Below are 27,568 nucleotides of genomic sequence, written 5' to 3' on the forward strand. Positions count from 1 at the left end.
AAGAGAGAGCGAGTGTGCGTGTGGGAAAGAGTGAGCGAGAGAGAAAAACGTGTGAGTCAATTAGTTTTACTGCGGTGTTGCCACATAATGTCTATGTGCGTGGAACAGCACGGCAACACTGTAGCAGGGAAAAAACCTCGGTTCACGGTCTGTGCCTGCGCGTATGAGCGCTCACGAGGGAAAAGTCGTCGACGGCCCTGTTCACATTCGTGGTTACTTCGCAGTATTTGTCGGCTGGCCCAGTGTTTACAGTATGCGTTCATTCACTTTATCCACTCTCTCTATCACTCTCACTCATTCCTCTCTTTCCCACTCACCATTTCCCTCTCACCACTCCGTCTTAAATTTACTAATATTATCATTATTCTATTGAAAATATTTTACTGTCGGGAATAATATATATATATATATTTATATTTAATTTACATAATATTTTACAATTATACTAAAACATTGTAATATAATATAATTAATATGTTATATATATTTTTTAAATTACGTAAACTGACTAATAACAATAAACAAGTATTAACTTTGTGTTAAAATTGTGTTTTGTGTTCGCCGCGGCAATCGGTTTGATTTGATAATTTAGTGCAACACATACGGTCGTCCCAAAATATTTTTACTGCCTTTGAAATTTTATAGACTGTTTTTAGTGATTTGTTTTTTCTCCTTTCCCGGCTTTAAAATCTAAACGTGTGTACGAGAAATATCGGTCTACTGCGGTGGGTGCGTCGTACAGGATCACAATATTTCCGGTGAGTGACACCAAATTATATTTACTCGTTGTGATTACTGGTTATAATATTATAATGTTCGTCAACATGTAATGTGATATTTAATCCTGCTATTCGGAAAAATAATCTTCAACTGTCTTATTTGTCACTTAGGTTATAAATTATAATATATAAGCACTATAAACAAATTAAATGTCTAGGTGCATTTGATCAATAAAGTGGCCTAGATTTTGTGTTGTTATATATATCGTATGACAACGAGTGATTTTTTTTTTTGCTCAAACAAAATCAAAGAAATAATCTACATTTAATTCGAATTGTACATTTTATTCACATTTCACGTGACAATAAATACATCTCTAAAATTACTCAAGCACTATAGGTAAGCAAGTAGTCAAGGCAACACCCACGTTAACGCGCTTTCAGTTCGCTCCCTTCTTGTGCTGTAATCCAACCGCCCTTGTATACTTGGAGGGCTGTTTTGAACACACACATTTTTAGTTATTAAAAATGCCAGTATGTTTTATTAGAACGTTTCAAATATTTCAAAATTAAATTTTGCTAAAACATTAATACCTATTTAAATATTTTATATTATATTATTTATTTTAATTAAAATTTGAAACAATAATTTATTTTATTTTAATAAGTATAGATATTCCTTTATACATGTAAATATTTATATCTTAATCGTAGGTAGGTGGTTATGTATTATGTTTTATTATGGATAGTAAAAAAATCTGTATTGATTAATTTGGCAGTTAATACGTTGGTATACCATCTATGGTTAGTTTTTTTTTATCACTATACGATACCAATACCAATTACCAATCATAATATTTAAATTAAATTCCCTGATATATTATAATCCTCAATCGGTAAAATTTCTTCTACTTTATACTGTATTCAGTAATATATTTGTAGTAAAAGTAGGTATATTAATGGTATTATATAGTATCTATTTATACTATTTTTATTTCGATATGGACTAGGTGTAGCTATTTCGTTTTTACAATGATTTTGATCGTAAAACAATATGAAATTAGAATTTTTCATATATTTTTGATTTTCTTGAAGTCGACAGCAGACATTTCTTAATTGTTTTAAAATACTTGTGTTATTTATTGTTATGTTCTTCAAATTAAATTGTAAATACATTAGATATATTATATACTGATACATACAATTTTTAAATAGAGCTTGTTTTAATTATCAGGTATCTACGCCTTTAGTTTGTTACTCGTCTATTTACACTAGCACAAAGTAAACTTCCCAATATAAGCAGCACTGTTTTAAGTAGGTAAAAAGGTCTGGTGGTTTCATTGACTTATTATAAAATCAAAGATGAGAATATTATGTGATATGTGTCAAGTGTTTTTAAATAGGTATTACTCGAGAACCAAATTAGACTAACCACTAAGCGACACAATTTGGCAAAATGTCGTTATGAAACGAAAAATGAATTTCCGTCAAACGTGGTTACAGCCAATTAGGTGTTTGAAAATGATTGAACAATGAACTGAAATCTCTCAATTCTTTTAATCTTGTAGTTAGAAAAATGTTAAGCACCAGCAATTCCAAAATAAAACAGCTGTTAATTCATCTATAATATGCAATGACTTGTGTCAGACCATCAATGCAATAATGGTTGGGTTACGGTAAATAATGATTCAAAGTGCTCTATATATTATCTCAATTATGTTTCAGATTTTAATCACTTGGTTTTACATTTTTTTGTTCTAATAATTAATAATTAAAATATAAATAATTTTTTTTCTTATTCAAAGTTTTTTTTTACAGAATACATTTAACCACTTATTTACTTCAATTACATTGAGTTAATTATAACGAAGAACTTACTCGAAATAAATACGAACTGTCGTAATTTTTTAGACCTTGACATCAAAAGTTAATATTGAACATGTTATAATTAAACTAATTAAAAACCGTTAATATCAATAAATATTAGATACATTTAAAATAGTCGAAAAATATTCATATTATGTAAATATTATAATTGGAATTTTCTTATTCTATAGTATACTCTCCTTCAATAGTATTTATTTATTTTCAATTTTATAATTTAATCGAGCTCATTATGTATATCACATTTAAAAAACCTCAATAGGGTTTTCATTAGTATAGGTATACTTACTATTGTGAAACTCATACATTATTTTTATAAAATATTCATTATACCTACCAAAATGTTAAAGTAATTATTTTTATCCAAAATATTATTTGTAGTTATATTTTACTTACATTTCTGGATAAATGTATTAAGTAAAAGTTATATTAACTATTATAGTTTTGATTAAAATAATTTTAAACTAACTTTATAGAAATTTAAATGACAAAACAATACTCCTGGTTATAAGAATTATAAAGCAAATTATTTTTCTTAATCTATATACTGACACTAAAAATTATAACAATAATCACAATTAGTAAACACATAATAAAATGACTTTCCAGTACCATAATGACAATCACCTTTTGTGTATCTATTCCTCCACCCTCTCTTCTCGTCACACCTAACTTAAACACACACGTGTGTTGCGCTGTCTGTGCCTTGACACCAATTCAGCGTGTTTGAATAGGTTGACAACCGTAACTGCTGCAGTTGGTCCTTGTAAAACTAAAAAAAAATTATTATTTTGAAACAGAATAGTTCGTCAGTATAAACCGTTTATTTTAACAATTTTTTTTTTTTGTAAAACTTAAGTATATTAAATATACAATGATAGAAGATAATAATATATTGTTTCTTTTTTATTTGATGACGTAAATATGTTATATTATTGTATTAACACATTTTAATCAATGGTAATAATAAGTAGTAAACATAAGTGGTCTTTACTTTTTAAAATACGTATTCAGGGCATTATTTTCAGAAAGTTTAATTAGTACGTTGTACATCTTGTATTGTACCGATTGCACATATGTATCAGACGTACCAACAATCATTTTTTCAATAATAATTAAATATGAAAGTATAGCCGGTACCTAGCTTAAATTTGTTCAAAATCATTAACTGAACATCAGTCATATATTCTTATATAGGTCAATAGTAATCATCTACAAATATTTAATTATCAATGATTTTACTAGACATAGATGTGTTTATATTATTATTATTAAATTTTGCTATCTTGCTATTAGGTTACGCAATTATAAAGCATAAAATGTAACGTTGTAGTTTAAAGTAGTCAAAATGTAAACAAATGGTGCTTAATTTCATAAAAGTATCTAAACAGTCTAACCCTATTTTAATTTTAAACAAAGGTAAAAAATACGCTGTCGTTTTTCTGAGAAGCTAAAATAAATATAATTTTTGTACCTTTTTATAATATAGGTGTTTATTTTAGGTATTTTAGTGTGTAATGAATCACGTGTGCAATTCATGTTATTGAAATTTGAAACCCCCACTATGTGTTTACATATGCCCATTATACACATACACACACATTCAAATTAAATATTTAATTCAGAAATTGCATATTTTATTTCTAAAACTTTTACTGAAAATCTTCGAATATATTGGTTTGTCATCTTAAAATTGACAATATTATATGAAAATAATACTAGGTATATCTATATATTAATACCGTAATCATAACTATTATTATAGTTAACACCTGCTGTATGTAGTTTTTAAATTACTTTACTTTTATTCCGACTTTGGTATAAGGGACGGAATTAGAAAAAAACATTAAATATGTAATGTGAAACCCCAAGGGATTAAACGTGTATGTTAGTACGCGACGTCAAAGAACGGGTCCGTCCCAATTCTACCCCAAGGCCCAAGGTACAGTGAACCCCTTGTTACAAACCATCTGGCTGCGCGCATCTATGAATAAACAGGACGCATTTTTAAGACATGTGTTAGAATATATTTTGTTTTATAATGTATTATTAATATTACCTTCGTATATTTCGGTCTATAAAGATCATGTATATCGGATGGTTTAAAAGATTCATAGTAACGGTTGTCAGTTACATATTGTATTCAGTTTAAACATAGGTTCATAATAATTTATATTATTACATCTGAACAAAATAAACAAATAGAGGTACCTATGCATTATTATTAATTTTATAAAAATCGCATTCCCAATTATTTGATGATACGTGTAATTTCCAACCGTATGGTATAATTTCTATTGCGATTCTGGGCGTACTCTCTCTTTTGGCTCCCGGGAACCAGGGCCTGTTCCTAACTAGGTCAACGCCGCCTCCGTAGCTGCCGCCGACGCCGCCGCCGCCGTCACCATTAAACTTATCTAATTGCCCTTCGTGCCCGACTCGTTAGTCGTTTCCGTTGCATGTGTATCGATTATAAAATATTATTAATTATTACCTCGGTCATTTCATATTTTAATATATAATCAAAATTTTATTAAGGCCAATGACTATATAAAAATATGTATTCAAACACCAATATAAACTATTATAAAGTGAAACATTACATAAAATGCAAACAATAGCAGCATTAGCGTGAAAGATTAAGTACTGCGGTTATATTGTTCCGTCGAATGCGCATTTTCGCTGTTTATAGAACCTAACCAATAGGCTTTGAACTATAAATCCCCCTAAAAAAAAAATCCATAAGACTAGTATGTATTTGATCCAAAAAACTTGTCATTCATTTTTGTTTTAAGTCTAGGTAGGTGCATTCAGTCTATTATTATTTAATTATTTATTTATTTTAATAAATTAATAGGTACAATAAGAAAATTAATATTCTTAGTTATTTAAGTTCTTTATTTAGGTATATACCTATAAACACTTCAAAGTCAATAATTTTAACCATCAAAACTTATTGTTATTGCCATTTGCACAATATTAGTTATTATCGTCTAGTACCTATTTAATTGCACAATCTCGTCGTTGTCATCGTTGCTGTTGTGAAATTAATTGACGAACCAACTCAACCATTTTCGCTTTCACGGAACGTTTCTTTCGCTTTCGCGGTTTTTTTCAGTCTTCTCATTCTGATGCCTTCAACAGTATCGCACTGACACGCCCTCAGAGAAGGATAGTTTTATACCGTAATCATAATTGATATTAGTGCAAAATACAAATCCTAATGGCTAATTATTATTTATAAAATGTTATAAAATGTATTGTAAAAATATCATTGGTTATAAATAGGTACAGAATATCTTTAATATTTGATTCAATATTCGATTGAATAAATAATAAAATACCTAATTATATAAGTTAAATTTGACTAATAATGCTAATAAATATCCAATACTAATAATGATTTTTTTAAAATTTTATATTAGTATTTACACACAAGTATAAGCGTATAGTATTCTATCTACGCCTCGTCTTTTTAAAGAGTACCACATACAATACTGGGTAAATTCTCCACGTGCGTGTAGTATGTGACGTGTGTTTCGTTGCCGTGGGGTGTAACGGTACGATAGGAGGGTGGATGAACCCGGGAACACGGCATAAATATATGACCCTTCCCTACCCATGGAACAGCTGATGAGAATAATTCTGCAGATGCCTCGATTTAAGGTGGGACAGAACGGTCGTTTGTTGGGGACCGTTTTATCGAAACCTGTACTGTGTGTGCGTAAATATACGAAGGATTGTAATATTTTACAGTTCTAAATTAAAACATTGGTTACAATATATTTTAGATAACTCAATAACTCAATAACTCATGATCATGGAGTAAAAATGTTAAATAATTTATAATTAATTGTTTATAATTCACAGGTTTCATTAAACTGTAAACAATATTTTATAAATATTAAAAAACCATTATAATTACTAATTAATGATTACATTTAAAAATTGGAAAATGTGGTTAAATTTTATAGAATTGGATAAAAATAATTACTTTTCATACAATCATACGTAATAAAAATAACTTACATAAGTATCAAATTTGTAAATACTAAATTATAAAATAATACAGTACCTATTGTTGATATTGTTATAAAGTTAATATGTAACAATACATTGCGTTAAATTGTTAAAATAATGTCTTATTTATTTCATATATATTATACAAGCTAAGATCATATTTTAGTATTTGGTGTGAATCTTTATTTATGTTGGCAATCCTGATTATAACACAACATTGTAATAGTAACTCAGCATGTTACCTATATTGTAAAACAAAATTAGAATATTCTTAAAATTATCCATGTATTTTTCTTTTTTCATAATGTAAATTATATACGATATAAAAAATGTTTAAATGTCATAACTTTATCACATTTTATAATAAATTAATGTTTTTCCTTTTATTATTATTATTAGAAAAGTAATATATTTTGTTGCAGCCACCGTTTATATATTTAGATTGTATTTAGGTCACTAATAATCCATTTCAGTGCCTTTAATATTCAACTTTTTTGTAATTATGTTATAACAAAATAATATCATGTTTTATTGACAATAGTTGTATTTCATTAAAATAATCTAGAACTTATCAGCGCGTGTGCAACACTTCACATTATAGGCTATACTTAAAATAGTCTGTTAAATAAATAACTGAAATATATTTAATGTTTGGACTTTTTGGAGTATTCTATTAACAATAATAATTTTCTAATATTGGTCATATTTGCATTTTGACGTAATTACATAAACTTATTTCAATTTCTTCGATTTCAAACAAAATGTAAGCCCATAACATTTTAGAAAATAAACTAATAATTTTACCTACTCCGTATTTTTGGTAAATTTAACCCCCTTAGTGTCCTCTCGGCCACTCCGCCCCCCTTTATATATCTTATTTTGAACTAGATATTTTGTATAATATATATATTTGTAAAATAATATACAATTCAAAACATAATTTAAATTAAAGTTAACTTGAAATTTATTTTAATACGACGTTTTGTGTTTAGTGCACTGCCTATGTAAATACAGTTCACTATAACATTTCTTATAATTTTATCAGCTGGACATTTAATTGTTTTGTAATTTCCTTTTTTGCGTTTGTAATCTGTTGAGTTGAAAAATCAAATGGTATTTTTGAATCATTTGATATGAAAAATTAAAATTAAAATTTTTGAAAATTAATATTATATAGACTTCGACTTTATTGAAATATATATTTATAATATTATATATTAATTGAATGTATTTGTAGACATTTGATATGAGTAACAGTTTCGGGTGGTAGTTTTTCATAAGATTCTCATTATAGTCCTTTATGGTTGAACATTGATATATAGTATCTATTTTGGAAAATTATTTTTATAATTGGTTATTAGTTTTTCAGAAAATTACAATGAATATTTACCACTATAATTTTTAACCCATGTTTATTTGATCATAGAATTTTAAACATCTTAAACATTTGTAAAATAATTTCGTTGTGAATGAAATATTGTTATGAGTTTTATGATTTATGGGTTATGAGTGATAAAAATTTGAAAAACATACTTGAACAGTTGAACAGTAAATTTCATTGCTTAGAATCGCTTTAAGTTTAGAATAATGCAATGAGTTTTATCATTGGTTTCAATTTATTTATATTAAAATCGCGCTTGATCAACAACACCCTAGTATCTCAGTATACTTTTTTCAAAATACATTTTCACAATGTATAATGGATACATACAATAGAAATATAGAGTTTACACAAAAGGTCTATAATAATGAAATAGCTTATAATCTAATCGAGTTGCAGTTCCGGTCATTGGCCCGGAAATCGGAACTGGGCTTTTCGATCATCACCTACCACTATACATACTCGTTGAACGAATTGGCTTTTATTAGAAATATTATTATGAAATTGTATTACGTGTCAAATCAGAATTCTTTGAATCCTGGGGAATTGATTTAACTGTACTTTTTGTTACGTGGTTATAACTCATAATTCAAGCGATATTGGTTTTTTTAGTGTCCAATACATATCCTAATATCCAATTGTTTATAATTTAATGTAAAAAGTAGTAGTGACCAGTAAGAAATAATATTTAACATCATAGTGTTTACTTGAGCATTGAGCATTCTATGTTCAAATTGTAACTTGTATTTGTACTTACGTATCTTTTTTTCATGTGTAGACTATTGTCATAGAGTTCCAATAGTGTTCACAATGAACAATAAATGAGAAATGCAAATCAAGATATAAGTATATTATGAGATGTTGATTTTAAAATAACATTGTTAATATTATCAGACATATCAATATTATTATATAATAGTATAATACTATAATAGGCACCAGAAATATGATATTCATGGTCATCACTCATCGTTATCCTGGTTGTTATTGATTTATTAAATGTTATCATTTTAAATATTATACATTTTTTTTTTCGGGGTACTTAATTTAAATAGTTATCTATTGTTTTTCAATAGGTTAGGACCAATTTCAAATTTTAAAGACTGATTATTAATTAGTTATAAAACATGACGTGTTTCATCAAATAAGTATAATATTATAGGTACTATATGTTAAAATTATTATTTATTATCAAATAAATTTTGGTTTGAACATATTGTTTAATTTTTATTAAGTATCAAGTTTTTCTAAGTATTATTTAGATAAATTATTAACAATTTAAAATATTAACGGCTATAAATAATTGTAAGTTCATATTTAATTTACATTTTAACGATTCTCTATTATAGATCATACACAATATATATTGATAAACATGACTTTTTTATTTTAACCGCTAATAATTAAAGTGCTATAATATATATCTGTTTGAAGAATATATTACACATATACAATAAACATTATATAGACCCGTCTATACGCAAATACTAGCCATTGGACGAGTTAAAGACATGTGAGCGGATATTATATGTAAAAAAAACTTGCGTTTACCCGATGCAGTAAAATATTACATTATTACATTATTATGGATGTTACCTGTATTCTTCGTATATATTGTCGAAGAACAAGTGCAACGCGGTGGCGTTGGTGGGCGTACACGCGTTGCATACAAGTTCTGGTGATTGGCGGGCAAAGAATTACCCGTGAATCACGGGTGTACGGGGATTATCGGAGGAAGTACCTATGTAAATTAATTTCACAATTATTATTGCAGCTAGTAGGTCTTGGATGAGGAAGGGGTGGAGGAAACCATGGAAGGACAGTGTTCTAAAAAAAAGTAATAATAATATTAAAACAAACGGCCAAGGCCGACGGCGGCAGCAGCTATAGAATACGCCGTATCGTCGTTACTGCAGCTGTTTGAAGGTTACAATATGAGAGGATCACAAAACTGATACGATTGGCAAGTGTTCATAAGTGGGGGCTATAGTCTATAGGGAGTATAATGGAACAGGTAAAAAAGTAGGAGGTACTGTGTAGGTACAATACATCGTTGTCATATATAAATGTATTCTATCCGTGAGAAACTGCGGTCACTTCTCTCGTTATGGAATAATAATAATAAAAAAGTAAATTAGATTTCTGAAAGAGAAGAGCAAGTTGGACGGACGGAGAGATTGCCATCACTGTTATTACTTATTACTATTATAGTGTTATTATTGTTATTATTATTACTTATTATTATAAATTGCTTACCTATGACTAATATTGTTCGAAGCATTCAATACTGTACTATGATTTCATCCAAATGAATATTGGCCTTGAAATATGTTTTCGAAAGAATCTGTGTATGCCTTCATTCTGAGTGTACTATCGTAATTATTCAATGCAATACGTCTGAGCTCAAAACCTCATCTTATGGTTTTTTTAGCTTGTATTTATTTATTTTTGTTCTTTTTTTCATAATTTATAGGAATTGAGATATTCGATATTTTTTTGTTTATCTTTAATTCAATATACATTATTTTTATTATTTTATTTTATACACCCAGCATTTAATAAATATTAGTTTGAAAGTTTTACCACACCTATATACTGGCCATTACTAATATTAGAAACACAAAATAATTTTTATTTTAAAACAAACAAATTAATTATAAATGAACTATTTACTAATTAATTATATTTTTTAGAGTCCTTTGATGTATAAAAATCGAATTTTGGACGAAAAGTTTTTGAATTATAAATAGGTACCTATTTAAAGTATAGATGAGCTGAGTGGAGTGGTACAACAAGGGTACTCCGCAAAATGTTACTCCACTCATTGAATCTTTAAATACTTAAACGCGTAGTAATGTGAAAATGGGATGTGCGCGCAATATATACGTAATTATCTCATTTTTACTAAATGATTTATATATGATTTTACTAATTATATATATTGCGTATACACTCTAAATTACTACCTTCTTATATGTAAATAAGTACACACATGTAAGTACAGGTATACAGTATATAAGGATTTAATAGAGTGGCTATCATTTCATACGTTAGAAGTTATAATTATTACATTATGACTATAGTCCCAAATTTGATTTCAATAAATTGAAATACTTGCCTTAAATATTCTGCTTAGGAATATGAAATTGAAAATACAGGCATGCTGTAATTAAAAAAAGTAAAAAACTTTAAAACTAGTATTTTTTTTCCAAAAATATAATTTTGTAACAATTTAAAACTATGTAAAACAAAATTTAAAAATATTAGCGTTAAATAATGAGTGTCTTATGTTAAATGATCACCCCTTATACATTTAATTTTGTAGCTGGGCTTATGAATACTACTTTTTATACTACTTAAATTCTATATAATATTACATTATGGTTTACATGAAACATAGGAGTATTGGATATTTAGTAATAACAACGTATATTATTTAAAATATTGTATCATATTTAACGAATAGACAAATTACAAATTAACCAAGTATAGTTATGTGAATTAATAATACTAAAAATCATACAATCAATAAATTATTTTGTTAAAAAAGGACTTATGAAGTAATAAATTAAAAAGGATGTCTGTATAGATGAAAACCAATATTCTGATACTAGTGATATCATAATTCATAATATAATAATATTATTGTTCAATACCATATAATTTCAATATCATGCACTGTATAGGACGGTATGAATATATTTATGATATAACAATAGCTTAAAATTAGTCTAAAATTTAAATGTTTTGAACATTTCTCTGTACATAAAAAATTATAAAATGTGCAATGGCAATAAGTTTCTAGTCTCCTATTCGGTTCATATTTTTTGAATTACAGTATAAATGTTATTTTTTGTAAACATCCAATTTCGTCAACATTTTAACTTTAAATGTCTAAAAAAAATTATCTTATATATTATAAATTTTTATTTGCTGAAAATAAAAATTTATAAAATAATTAACGAGGAAAGTAATTATATCACGTATTTAAGATTTGATTAAGAAAAAAATGTAATCAACATATTTCATACAAGAAAAGTTAAACATTTTCAAATGTCTATAAATGGCTAATGAGCCAACATTGTTTGAAAATTATATAATTTCTAGAAAATGCTACCGAATATAAATATTTGGTGAACATTTCAAGTATCTTTAGTTATTTATATTGATTTACCACACAACAAAAAAGATTTTGATGGGAAACTTAAAAAATATTCCCGTTTTTCACAATTTTTTTGCTATTCCAAAAAGTAACAATAAAATACGTAAAATAAAATATTTAATTATGACGAATTTGAATATTGTAAAAATGCGTGTATTATGAAATTATTAAATTAAAAATATATTTACGGTGACAATAAATAAAACATTTTAGAGCTGCTAATATAATATAGTGTCAAGTGCACGTGACCTTGTCTAGAAACCACGGACGTTCCCCTCCTTATTATTGCAGCCCCACTGCGCTGTTTATAGTATATAGACTGTAGATGACGTGCGTGTTGTGCGCCGGTGCCGGTGCCTAAAAGGTTTCTGTAAATTGCATGATCCAACGGTGTTTCGCAATGACTTAATGTCACGCCAACTATAAATACATTTAAAAATGCATCGTGCAAGCCCACCATCTCGTGCGTAAGCAACAACGGTGCATAAGGGGTACGGTAAATAAGTAGACACAACTTATACACTAACAGCATCTTCACTTGTCTTATCCTGTGCATAGTATACGCAGTGCCCTGTCAGTGCAGTTTTTAAAGGCGGTGACCGTTGGTACATTTTGTTTCTTGTTGTTGTTGTGCTTATACTTTTATTTACTAAGCCACCAATAGTCAAAATATGTTGCCATTATAAACTACAACAGATTGTCTTAGATTTGTTACCTTTTTATAGAACAGCAGCATTATTTTATTACGGCGTAACAGAAAATGTTACAAGTGTGTACGCGGCTTTACAATGATGTGTTTAAAAAAAAAATTGTTTTTGATTACTTTTTGGGCAGTAAAAATACTTATATTTTCTACTTTTGCATCTTATCTGATAGGAAAGTGGATCTAGTTTGTACTTTTAGAGGGGGGATGGGTCAAAAGTGAACATCTCTCGTGATTTTCAAACGCTTGAAGAAAAACAAAAAAAAATTATGAATAACGGGATTTTCATGCAAAATCAGTTATTGACAAGTTTTTGAGTTTTTGACTCACAACGAATAACCGTAGATACTTAAAATTTTCAAATTATTGTTTATGTTATGACCATTTTCCATACATGATAAATGTATCAAAATATTTAACACTAAGTACAATTTTTTTATTATTATTAAATTCAAATTTAACATAATATACATTACAGTAACTTACTCAATGATAAAGTACACCGACATCTAATGTATAGCAGAGCGGTACTCACACTTGTCCACCTTTTTAACTCTTATATTATTTTCATTTTAGGCTTCTGAGTTATTTTACGAAAATTTGTTTCTTTTTTGATGTAGTTGAACAATTCAATAAGTTTTATACAGACCTCTGTTTCATAATAATGTGATTTGTTATTTTAAAAATTACTAATGTGTCCAAACATATTTAAAAATAAGGTGTATTCATACCTTTCCCTCCCTTTTCCATAAAGGTATTATAATTTATAAGTAGTATTACAGTCAAATGTACGATGTTAGCTTAAGTTTTAAATAGTCTGAAACGGTTACATACACGAGTTGATTGAATGTTGTTCTTTTAAAGTTTTATACATGTATAATATATAATATATGCAGTTACAGTTATTACAATATTACTTACAGTTCGGTGGCATAAAAATACAATAAACTGTTTATCTACGACCATAACCTTAGACAATGATAACAGTAGACTGTGTTGGTAACGATTACAAAAACAACAGAGTGGCAAAAATCTCGCGTGCGCAGCCCATCAGACCCGTGTACTGGGCCGAGAGCTGGTCGAACCCCACCGAAAGTCGTCAAGAACATGGCCAGTCCCGTCGGTCCCTATGTTATTTATTTATGATGCTCGATTATTTTTTATTTTTACTTGAACATCATTCAACATTTACACATAATATATTTTGTATTTAATTTTCCATCGCACCGTCATTGTTACATCCAATAGCGTTGACGACTACCGTTTTGTTTAGATATTATGCCTACCTACCACTTATACACTTTGTTTTTTTTCACTCGACCGAAACGAGAGATTATTTATTTCCGCCCTCATTCTAACATTCTCGGTTGAAGAAATGTCGTTCTCTCTCGATTCCGCTAGGTTCTTAACTTTACCTCTAGGCTCATACCTGTCGTTCTGTCCCATCTTTATATGAAATTTAACTGCATTTTCTACATATTTCAAACGTTATGTCGACACTTAACACGATAACGAACATTAATTCTGACGACTAAAATATGTCGTGGGATTAATTTTGTGATAATAGACTTGAAAATTTAATAAAAATCAATAAAGTTTCCATATTTTATTTATTTATTAACATAATAATGTAGCATCAGAATATAATAATATGCCAACTATTTTAAATGTATAACAAAACTCTAAGCTTTAATACTCAATCGTACAACATAATGCAGTATCAGTCTTGAAATCCCCTACAAAATAACATCGATTTCTTGCTCATTACCCATAAGTCATAATATATTATACAACTCATATTTTGATAAATTATTTTTAACTCATTCTAAGACCACCGACAAAGGCAGCTGTATTCTATTTTTAGAAATAAATATACTTGTATCCAATATCCATATAGCGTATATACCTCTACATCAGAACCCAGGGGTCTTCATTCTTCTGTCTTCGACCTTTTTATGCAGCGGTACACCTATTATTTTTTTAAATCTCATTGGCCACATTTGTAATAAAAACATGTATTAAATTATTAAAAATACATAATATACCTACATGATATAATGCTTAAAATGTGTTTCTCGGGCCTCAAATTACGGCAATAAGATGAACCACAGGTTGAAGACACATATAATCTTATAGGTACAAATACTACGAATAGCGTAATACGAATTTGTATTATTACTTATTAGTTATTATTAATATCTACATAATATACTTTAATTAAGCGTTTAGTTTTTATTTTTTTTTTAAAACAGCGTAATCTGTTTCTAAGTAAATACATTCAAAATCTAAATGTTTCTTGTGGCTGAGTGCATAATCGGTACACGGTAGATAATATTTAACAGCAGTAGGTATACTGTATAATATGTAAGGAATATTATGAATTAATGATATCTGGTCCATATGATATAGTATTCGGAGGTACCTAGTAGCTAACTTACATAATATTATAAATTGAAAAAAAGTCATACAGTCTGGTTTATTTATATATAACGAATGTAGAAGTGAGTGATTAAAATTAAAAACAGAATAGTATTGTAGGTCGATACGTTTGGCATAAAACAATATAATAATATCATCGTACACTCACAAATGAGTCACATTTTAGTTGAGGTGCACGTACTGCACATGTAGCTAGGAAAAAAATCAATTCTAAAACAATCTCATAATAAGTAGCCGTTAATAATTCTTCCTATAATCTCGGAAATGAATGTTTGCTAGTGCATTTTTAAACACTGGAGTTTTTATACGGCATTTGTGGTTTTCTATCCCTTCTCCTCTTTTAGTAGTACGCAATATACTTACAGCAGTACCTACCGTCCAGTGTGATTTATTTGAATAAGTAGTGACGAGAAAATATATGCATATTATTATATAATATCGTTGTTTCGGTTGTCTTTTAGCATTCAGGTACAACTATTATTTTATAATATTATATAAAATAATAACGTGCATGGTAAATGTTATTTAGTTTTTCGTTTTGATAATAATAATATTATTATCTTCCATTGATCGGTGGTTGACCGCGGCGGAAACTGTCGTTGATTGCTTTTATTTGTTCGCGGCGCGGGCGACGACTGTTGCTTGTAGCGAAGGTTGGGAGGGAGGGGTAGATATTGAATTTGTGTAATATAACTCTGGACCGTCGCGTCGGACGTGTTTGTGTGATGTATTATAATATTTTATTTATATACCGTGGAGAAAATTATATGTTATACGGAGACGACTATAAAACCGGGGAAAAGGAATAAACTAATATTATACATAATATAATATATTGTTGTATCTACGCGGTGTCAACTAAAAAGTCAACGACGGAAAAGATCGATGACGCTTTTGGCGGCCGTCAGTGGTGGGGCGGGGGCTGGTGGGCTTCCTCCCCATCCCTCCCCTTTAAGCAAGGGGTCGCGCGAAACGATCTACGGCGTCGTTTCCGCTTCGATTTGATTCGGGGCGGTGACTGCGAGTGGCTGCGACGCCAGCGGTTGTGCCGTTTTTAGTGGCATCTGCTGTGAATTAGAGCGCAAGCGCCGCCGTCACCGATACTATACGCATTTCGCACGCGCATAGCAACAGGAGCGAAACTGCACGGGTTGGCCCAGGTCAGTGATGACACACTAAATTTTAACACATTTGGCCGTTGCCTCCGACGACGTCTGTCTGCGCATACACGCGCTGTATGAAACGCACATGTGCCAATCGTTTTGCGCGGGATACACAAATGAGCGAGTGTAGACGTAGACAGCCGATTAATGATTTTATTATATAATTATGTACTACGCGTTGCGGTGTAATATTAAATACAATATATTTTATGTTTTGATTATATGTATAATATTCTAATGTCAAGTTGCGATTATTACTCGAGTGAGTGATGATGCACTTTTGACCCGAATGCCCCGCCTCAGCCCCATCACGTGTTATCCGCCGTCGGCCCGTCGCTGTAAATATTATATCTATAATAATACCGTTTATTACAAATTTACAAATACCTATAACGAATAATATTGTTATTGTCTTGAAATATATATACCGTTTTATAAACCGAACATAATATCACTATTAAGTTTCATTGATCGTTTAGTCCTATCGCCGATGTGTTGGTTTATTAACAATCTATTGATCTTTAAATCAAAACGTGCTTACCTACGGTGCGTTGTTTGTTTACATTTCGAACATTAGACCCCACAACAGGAGCACACGTCTGCACCGCGCTTGCATATTGTTGTATATGCTTGAGACAAACATTACAATAATATTATATCTTGGCCAATAATTACGCCTTTGAAGAAATCGTTTGATACCGACTCAGTTGTCTTCAATATAATTAAACTGTTGCGACTAGCAGTAAACAAATTAAAAATACCCAATATCTAAGTATCTAAATTAAGGAAAAAAATTAATTTAAAGATAGTAGTTAATAGCCAGTATTATAACAATTTTAATAAACCTTCGTAATTTGATACTAAAGTCATATTAAAATCTATATTAATCTCATGACATATTATTTATTAACATTTTTAAATTAAAATCATAAAACTATTATTATGTGTTCGATGGATGCCCCAATGCCATCTGCCCATGTTTTCAGCCCAAATTATATAAATATAAATCAATATTTATATTTTAAAGTTAATATTTTTTTTTCCATACATTTCCTAAACCTAAATATTTTATATTTTGTTCACAAGTAGTAGGTATTCCGGCATCCGGATGCCCTCCAAACATCTTGCTGTCCGGGGAAAGTGCTTTTAAAACCCTCCGTCAATCCGGCCCTGTTCGCAAAGGTAGGTGTACTGCCGCCGATTTGCCTGTGAATTGAGGTACACTAAAGCTGAGATACACTCAAACCGAAATACACCTATATGGCGTATAAGATTCTTATATAAGATTTTCCGCAAAAAAAACAACTGCTTACGGCTAAGCTGGGTTATTCAGCTAATTATTATATTGTATTGCCATTGATTATTAGTATTATTTATACACTTATAATCAATGGTATTACATAACATTAGTATATTACTTATATTATATATAGGTATTTGGTTATTCATTTTCAATTGTATATTTAATTCTATATTATTATTACCTTGTGTCATAATAATATGATGCAAATCGTTTGTCCATTTATACTCCATTCTGCAGAAAAGTGTAAAATATTTTCACAACAATTTAGTTTTTGCATTAAGAGGAAGCTACACCCGCATGTGTTGTCTCCATCTTACAAATATAAAACATTGCAACTGTTTTGCGCGGGAAAGAACCACTAAGGCTAGTCAAAGCAACCAAATTTCACAATATAAAGTGGAAAACATTTACTGGGCAATTACGTTTTTATTAGGGTTCCGTACGGTAAAACAGGACTATTATACTAAGGCTCCGCTGTCCGTAGGTCTGTCACCAGGTTGTATGTCATGAACCATGAAAGTTAGAAAATTGAAACTTTCACAGATTATGTATTTCTGTTGCTGCTATAACAACAAATACCAAAAATTCTAGAATATATAATATAAGCGTGTTGCCAACTTGTTTATAGATGATGGTACGGAACCATTCATGTGCGAGTCCGACTCGCACTTGGCCAGTTTTTTTTTAGTTCTGATATCGAAAAAATTAGAATATAAATCAGTGATAACCTAATTATTTCCGTGCTCTATAAAACAAAAATTAACTAACCAAGACATTATAAACATTTCTAACGATGTATTAAAATATAATTAAATTCCCTTGTATAATATGGTTAATCGTTGTGACGTAGTGTAATAAAAAAAAAATGAATATAACCACGTGGAAAAGCATAATACTGATATTTGTATATAATTTTCAGAAATCTATCCTGGGCGTTGTATTAAAAACAATAAATTTTACGTGCGTTCTTGTAGACGTGACACGTGTTACTTGGTTTTTGGAATACTTTAATGGATGCAAAATTTTTGTACCGCACTACCACGTAACGTTAATTATTTTAACGTTAGGTTTTAAAATTAATAATTTTTATATAGGTTATATTAAAAAAAAAAAAAATGCAACCTTACTTAATAATTTTTAATTAAACACCCACGCAATTTCCTGACATGAAGACAATACTGTTTATTTTTATTTTAACTTATTTATATCATTAACATGCATATCAATTTTGTTCTTTTATTTTATTCATAACTAATGAGTTGTATTTGTTTGTTGCAGGTATGTTTTAATTATTATAAAATATCAATAGGTACATCAATATATGTACATTATAAAAATTAACAACAACTTAGTGGTAAGTAAAAATTTACTTGAAATAACATTTAAATCAACATGTTTTTTTTAATGAAAAATAGCTATTTACTAAATCATTAGTCTTTACACCTTACTAATATATTACACTGAGTAAATTAAATTTTTTCGGATCAATACTTTTAAAAAAAAAAACGTTATATATACGGGTACTATTTAATTTGTTTTTGGCTATATCATTATTATTATTGTTCATGTGGTGAAAGGTTTACTTTAATGTTTTAGATTTTTATTTTTAAAATTAGTTAATAAATATCAAAAATAATATGTCCGTGTATATAGACATTTTAAGTAAATTGGTTATTATATGTATAGGTTCGTAAATGAAAATTCTATTAACTGATATTTTCGTCGTATAAATACTTGAACATTTTTAGTTGTAACTTTTAATCCATCTAACCAATCTTTCATTAGAATAAATTTGTTTATTGGTCTTGAAGATACGCCTATAATTGTGAATACTCTTATACTTACTGGACTGTCTAATTAAACAGTTTTGGACTAGTTCAGTTTATGCCGTGATGCGTATGCTGTAGAAAAGTATGTAAAACTGAAAAGGCATGGGTAGACTACATAAATTAAAATCAACACGATGCTCGTACACATAACTACGAGAAAAATATAGAAAAAATATAGGTATAGGATTTTATTTTGTAACTACCTACTAACCGTAGCAATACTAACAGTGCTAATTTAACTATCAACAAAAGCTATCTAACTCTGATTCCCAAAAAAATGTCTCCTAATAACACGAAAAGAAATTACGGGCGGTGACTGTAAGGATCGTGGAATTTTGGGATATGTTTGTAGCATGATAGAGTTAGGCCAATCCTTAATTAATATATTGAAAATAACTATTCCCAATAATTGTGTTAGTGTTGTGGAAACTCTATTATAACATTTTGCAAACTAAAAACTATTTTCATTTGATTGGAAATCACTAATAATTTGATCGATCTACATACAGATACCACACAGTCACACACAAACAATATAATGCATTTGGTCACACACCAATATTAAAATACTTCGAAAAATGCATAGTACTACTACTTCCAAACTCTTGCTTCAAAATCTTTATTGAAGCATGCTGGAAATCAGTTGATAACAATAAAGACATATTTATCCAATTTTTAATTGATATATAAAAAGTTTATTGTACTTCAATTGTTTAATCTTATAATTGTATATTTTTATTGCATTTTTATTTGACAATTCGATTTATTTTTATTATAATTTTTGTAATCCTTAATAATTAATCAAGTTGTGTGTATTCAAATTTTCTGGTAGGTCGTTTGTATTATATTTAAGTCGTTGATTAACATCTCGTAGTTAATCATCTGCTATATAAATGCCTACATTTCTGTTAGTATTTAATTTAGGTACTAAAATAATAGGGACTTAATTTATTTTGGTTCTATTTTTTAATAAACGACGTTTTATGTTTTTTATAATAAAATTAGGTTGAAATATACACGTAATTCTTATGGATGTGGAATCATTTTTCGTTGGCACCCTTTATCCTAATATTATATGATATATAATATGTAACACACTATTTTGATATTTATATCTTATCATTATATTGTATGAACTAGGCAAATTTACTCTCCATATCATCAAAGCAATATAATGAAAAATATGTTGAAACTTGAAAGTATACCTTATACCTATCTAGTTTAGGATGTAAACAAAACAAGTTATAGATTATATTATAATATATTCTTAATGTTCTTATGTTTAAATCTGATAATAAAAGTTAACTTAAGTACTATTATATTTTAATCATGGACACACATTATTTTTTTTTACCATAAGAAAATATATTATCATTTGTTTGTGTAACTATTATAATATATAATAATATGCATAGCACAATTCGGTATATCTTTTCCGACATAACAATAATAAAATAATAAAATAAGAACTATTGTAATAGTGATAGTAGTTCAATACATCCTTGGTGATTAATTACTTATTTTGTTGTTTTTTAAATATCATACATTATATTTTTATCGTGAAACGATTTTTTTATCCGATTGGTTATTATAATAATTAAATCGTACACATGTTGTACTTGCACTGCAGGAGAGAAATGCCGTCACCGCTGCATAATGTTGTTTGTTATTGTATTTTTTTTTTCAATATATTCATTTGACAGTGACATTGTAAATTATTGTCTGAAAACTGAAAATGAAGAGTCAAAAATCAGTAATTCTTATAGTTCTTACCACCTACTTTTATATCTATTTTTGTTATAATGACGTGCGTGCGTGCATTTGTTTGTTTTTACTGTTTCTATACCAGTGCTGTGATTGTTGTTAGTAACGAGTTTATGTATATAGTATTATAAATGTATACAATAAAGGTTTATTGGTCTTTATCTTTCTCTCTCTCTCTAACCTAAAGACATTATGACAGTGCATGTGACGTGAACTTGTGCAGTGCAGCGGCAGCGATGTCATGCAATAGCTGCTGCCCCCGCACTGGTCTTCCTCGTTCCGGCCTTGGGTCCGGTTAAACTGCCGATGTTGCATCGCGTGTACACTCTGTATGTGTAGGTGTGTGCGTGTGCGTGTGCGTGTGCGTGCGTTTGTGCAACAACGGAGAGGTCGATGCAACGCCCAACTTTTTCAAACAGTGTGTATTCGTACCTATGTATGTGCGTTGTGTGCACCGTGCCATTTCGGTTGTCTTGTGCAATGGACCACAGAGATGTTATACTGAGGGTCTAGACCAAGGCCACCGTCACCGCTATCGTTTCTCCTCACTCTCTCTCTCTCTCTCTTTCTCACTCCCACCGTTTCTAGTATACTGGTGTATATAATAAATCGTCTTACAACATGCATCCACCGTACCGTTAAAAAAAACTACACAGTGTGCATCGGATTTCCGTGTTCATTCTACGTAACATTCGTGTTAAAAAAATAATAATACCGCATCTTCAACTCGACTTACAACCGCTCATACATGTTATATTCAGAAATATACAAATATGTATTGCCGTCGTTATTAGCCGCAGGATTATAATTTTATATTGTATTACCCCGTATGGCGTATATCCAATACATCCCTTACATATTATCAATACATCAATATATCCATTTAATTATTTATTTAGATTTACAATTAATGCTTAAGTATTATTGAACGACGTTCGTACGCCTTCATCACAGATTTTAGTTCATAAATTGCCCGTCTAAAATGTTTTTATAATTTCTTTTCATTTTTTTTTTTCGTTTTTACTCTTAATCGGCTGCCTATTTGCGTTCGTAAGCCTTGAAAATAACTAATTTGTAATTGATTGATGAAATGGTTACTTTATCATCGGACGTTTTGATCTGTTAATATGAATATGTGAATTTGGAATATTATAGACTTGAAAGTAGTGTAATAATATATAGATTTGTCGTAAGTTGTGACAACAAAATATATTGGTGTTACGCTGAATAAAGTTTTTGTGTTATAATGTTTATAACTATTAACTATATAAATGTAATATGACTTATGAATCAAATTTTAAATATGTGTGCAACTGTGCAATATTTTATGAAAGAGTACTTATTGAATTGACTTATTTTAGTACTGGTTTATGTGTCATTCCTATAAAAAAAAAAAAATGTTTTATTGACTTACAATTAGGCAGTTTTTTACTGTAATGATAGTGTTATCACTTTTTAAATATTTCGAAATAGTTCTTTCGAACAACGAAACAACTTGAGACTCGAGTTTGAGTAGACTTGGAGAAAAAACATGTGACATGCGAACATAAATTAGAGAAATTTTAGAAAGGATAAGTTTTGACAGATGTATAAATTATAAAATTGTTACTCATATTACCCATACTATTATAATAATAAAATTGTATTGTATAAAAGAAAACTCAGATATTCGTCTAAACAAATTTAACTATTTATTTACTGAATATAATAATTTATTATAATTAATAACCAATGACTGTTTTTTATTTTATTTTTTTTTGATAATGAAAGTATGAAACTTGAATAGTTGAATGTAGTTATACTATTCAAATATTTACTCACTACATTTCAATGAAAGCCTTAAGTATCATACTATTTTTGTATAATTATTCACATTTATAATTTGACAGGTAAAAAATATTACGAATAGTTAAGTTATAAAAAATACCTAAGTAGTATATATCAAATCCATGACACCTATTAAGATGGAAAAATATGAATGGATTAATCCTGATAACCATAGTATTGCCGTTGATGACCAGAAACAACCAGTTTTAAATGAAAATGGCGATCTTATTGTGTTGGACAACGAAAGTGAGTGTCGTTTAAAAAGAAACTTCTACAAGTGGTTTACAACTATACAATTATACAGTTGGTATACACTCTTCGAAGTTTCTCGTTTAAATAAAACATTTTATTTTTCACACCAAAATGTATGAAAAAAAAATTACACAACGAACATTTTTAGGCGGAAAGTGTATAGCAGTTCCTAACTCTGAGGAAGTATTGGAAATTTTTGGTTTTGGGTACCATGGGAGTTACGGGTCACCCCCCGGGTCACCAAAAGATTCATCTGAACACGATATGAAACCAATCGTCCAAGTCTTGACAGGTAAATATATATTCCTAAATTATTACAATACAGGCATTTAATTGTTTATCCGTTTCATAATGTTATTTGTAAAGAAGTATATTATGTGAAGCGGGTAATGAGTTTTTGTGGATTCCCTATCTACTTACTCGCTGTTCCACAATTCACGATCGTAAATCTGTTGTTGATGTCCGATTGAAAGTCTCGTTTCTTAATGTACCATAATTTTATTATCATTGACAGTCATCGATTACTTGTCATTATGAAAATTGCAAATTTCTGTCATATAGTTGATTGAGAAAATGTATAATTCAAACTTACATATAATATACGGTATTTTAATATTTAATGTATTTCGATTGAAATATAATTTGTAAGAAAATTCCTAATTTTTTAAAAGACAATTTTATTTTTATTTTGTTTTATTTTATATATTCCTACAGTATTTTAATATCTTACCATCTACTAACATTAAAATTATGACATAAATCGATATTTTTAGTTTCAAAACAATGAATAAATAAATATATTGTCAAAGGGCATCAGTGGCATCACTAACCTATCCTAACAAGCGCATATAAGCTTATATCAATAATTTATTTTATAAAAATGAAAGTACACGTATTGACGTATTCTATTCTATATAAAGCTCCATAACCTGGAATTTCAAGTCAAATTGTATTCATTTAACTTTTTAATTAATTATTATGCAGTTTACAGGGTATGTATACTTAATAATAATATTATGTATAATTATATCTAAGTGAATAGATTTGTTTGGTTATGAACATTTAATTACTGGAAATTTGAATACAACATACATATTGGTCTTGAATATTCAGACTGGAGTAGTAATTTTATAAACCAGCAGGTAGGATAAATAATACATTTGTAAACAATTAATAATGTTTTCTAGATTTTATTTTATTTCATAATTTTATCACATAATATTATAGTTGTTTTTAACTCCATTATTTTTTGTTTATTTATATAGTCATCATTTGATGGTAAAACATGCAATAATAATACATTTAATGAGCCATACAACTTTTTTTAATAGTATTATATAATTTGTTTTTACTATACAGACATTCACACACCAATATCAGTATTCAGTACATGTTTAATTTATAATTCCATTTTTAAGTAAACACTATATTAATGATAAAAAGTAAATTTAATTGATAATAGTTGTGTACGTGCTTGTATTATTAGATAAAACATATTATAATATAGGTGTATACAAATATTAAAAATTTTAAATTACGGTCGTGTATCATTTCTTTCGTCCTATGCTCCCACCTATTCAAGACTGGTAGCTAATGCTACACCAATATCACATTTCGCAATGATAGTCATATTTTATGTATAATAATGATTTAAATCGTAAAATCTAATTGTAAACTACTCAATTGCATCATGAAACGGATAATTTATTGTTTTATATTCATAAACCTTATAATACCCAATAGCCAGTCTTTATTGTTAACTGAGAGCAGTCAGCGATAAATGGCACTTTTCGTTATAATATTGTACTTAGTGTATCATCAATGCCGGTTGTCTCTGCTGTATTTTTACTACATCTACACTACATCCATGCCGGTTTATTAGCATATTAAGGTCTATGAATTATATTATTAAACCCTGCCCACCACTAAATATACAGGGTGTCTCATACCACCCGGTCGCCTACTGCTGAATAATATTATACTTCTCATCTGCCAATATCTAAACACAAAATGTTAAATTATTTATATAAACATACTATCGGTATCTCAGATTTTTAATAAGCACAAAAACAAAATTTTTACAATTTTTCTGTTTCGAGTTTAGGCCCTTTGACGCCCAGTAATAGTTTTCCAAAATCGTATTTCACTGACGGGGTGGAGGAGACATCCGGTATGTACAATATATCTATAATTTATACTTTACCTAAGAACATTCAAAATTTCAATAACTATTACTCTTTTTGAAAATATAGTTTTTACATAATTTTAAATTATTACAATATAACACTTGAAAAAAATATTTTCTATTGATTTTATGAATCATAAATATTTAAAGTTTCGATAAGTGATGTAGTGGACCGAAATTTTACTGGGTATCCCTGACCACTCCACTCTGCTCATTAAAACTTAAAATATTTATAACACATGAACTTATATATATTATATATACTTGTTTGAAATTCGATTTTAAACACCGATATACCCCGTAAAATATTCTTATTTGGAAATACAAATGTATGCTGTCATTAAGAAATTAAAAAAATATTAAGTAACATAAAAATTAATTTTTTTAAGTACAATTTTGTGACAGTAAATTTGTGTAAAAAATTTTCATAAATATTAATAGTTTTTGAAATACATAGTGTTGTTTGTTAAAAAAGAATCATACGGTATTTTTAATACGTTTTATTATAACCCCCCTCACATAAAGAAAAAAATAAAATAAAATAATAGACGCATTAGCCTTAACGTCACCTACCTACGCTACGAAATATGTGCATCACTGTATTTCAGACGCTGACCAACTATTGTGGAGCATGAGGACACCATGCCAGAAGGATATTGAAGCGACTAGGGAGATGCTAGGACTAGTGGCCTCTAAAAAATACCAGGATATGTTCAACGACCAATGCACGGTCAAGATTCGAGTGTGGAAGCGGATATGCGAGGAACTAATGTCGAAAGGGTACAGAATCGCGGACTCAGTGAACGAAGGTGGCATCAAGTGCCACCAAAAATGGCGCAACCTGGAGAAGTCGTACCGGAACTATCTAATTTGCTCAACAGACCCGAACAGTTCAGCGCCCAAAAAACCACCGCCGTACTTCGAGGCACTGCACGACATTCTTAAGCGGAAGAAGAAGTACGCGAACGCGGCCACGTACACCCAAACAGTGGTCGTCGGCGATGACATGGCCGACGCGGACGCATCGAGCGTCAGCGGCATGCATAACCATCACATGAACGACTCGGACGCGGCACTAGACGACATGGACGATATGGACGGCCCGAATGACGACCACTGTTACGTGGTCAACAGTTCCGGTCACGTGTCCAAACGGTTCAAAGTGGACCCGCTGACGATGTGCTCGACCACCAGCGGCGGCGGCAACGGCGGCGGAGGCGTCGGTTCGTCATCGTCGTCTCGCCGGCATCATCACGTCCAGCAACCGGACGTGCTGGAACAAATACTGGAACAGATGGTTCGCGTGCACCGGGACACGCTGTCCATGCACGATCGGCACTTCACCAGGATGGAGAAGTTGATAAAGGAGAACGCGGCGCAGACCAAGCGGCTGGCCGACGTCATGAGTCAGTTGTTGCACAACAGCCGCATGGACGATTGCGGCAGCGGCAAAAGCAACGACAAGTCGACCGGCATGGCGTCGTCAGACATTGAATGATCAGAGTCTCACGTGACTCTTAGTATATAAAGTGTATAATATTATATATTCGCAGTCGACGAACGTGGCACCGACAAGAAACGTTACCCTTACCCCTTACACCACGTTCGTATTTTTTCTTGTGTTTACCTCAGAATTGTGTACGCATTTCAAACAATTTTCTTTGCCCCCCCCCCCTCTCACCAAATTTAGGATCCCAATTTGTTCAAATTCAAATGATTCAAATAATATGTAATAACAAATATACATAGCATTTATATATTATATAAGATTTAATAAAGTAGATCGCCTTTTTCATGTATATTTATAAGGTAGTCCCGCGCGTGGTTATCAATTTGTTCGGTATTTTATATTCCTCTTGTGTATAATTCATATTAATTATAAGTTATTTGAAACCATTATAATATTATTATGATAATAAAACCATTAGTATATTATA

General features: G+C 29.6%; 1 protein-coding gene across 3 annotated transcripts; it reads left to right on the forward strand.

The window, feature by feature from the left end:
* The first annotated feature begins 469 nt into the window (after window positions 1-469).
* Window positions 470-27,568, forward strand: LOC100161014. 3 transcript variants are annotated; one of them, XM_029486866.1, is made up of 6 exons: window positions 470-758; window positions 19,053-19,128; window positions 23,257-23,440; window positions 23,595-23,738; window positions 25,551-25,616; window positions 26,240-27,568. In XM_029486866.1, the coding sequence occupies exons 3-6, from the start codon at window positions 23,317-23,319 to the stop codon at window positions 27,127-27,129; spliced, it is 1,224 nt and encodes a 407-aa protein (XP_029342726.1). In that variant the 5' UTR covers window positions 470-758; window positions 19,053-19,128; window positions 23,257-23,316; the 3' UTR covers window positions 27,130-27,568. The 3 variants fall into 3 exon arrangements, with proteins under 3 accessions (XP_029342726.1, XP_016659224.1, XP_008182242.1); XM_016803735.2 differs by lacking the exon at window positions 19,053-19,128; XM_008184020.3 differs by lacking the exons at window positions 470-758; window positions 25,551-25,616.

The sequence above is a fragment of the Acyrthosiphon pisum genome, chromosome A1 (genome assembly GCF_005508785.2).
Source record: "Acyrthosiphon pisum isolate AL4f chromosome A1, pea_aphid_22Mar2018_4r6ur, whole genome shotgun sequence".
Lineage (NCBI taxonomy): Eukaryota > Metazoa > Arthropoda > Insecta > Hemiptera > Aphididae > Acyrthosiphon > Acyrthosiphon pisum.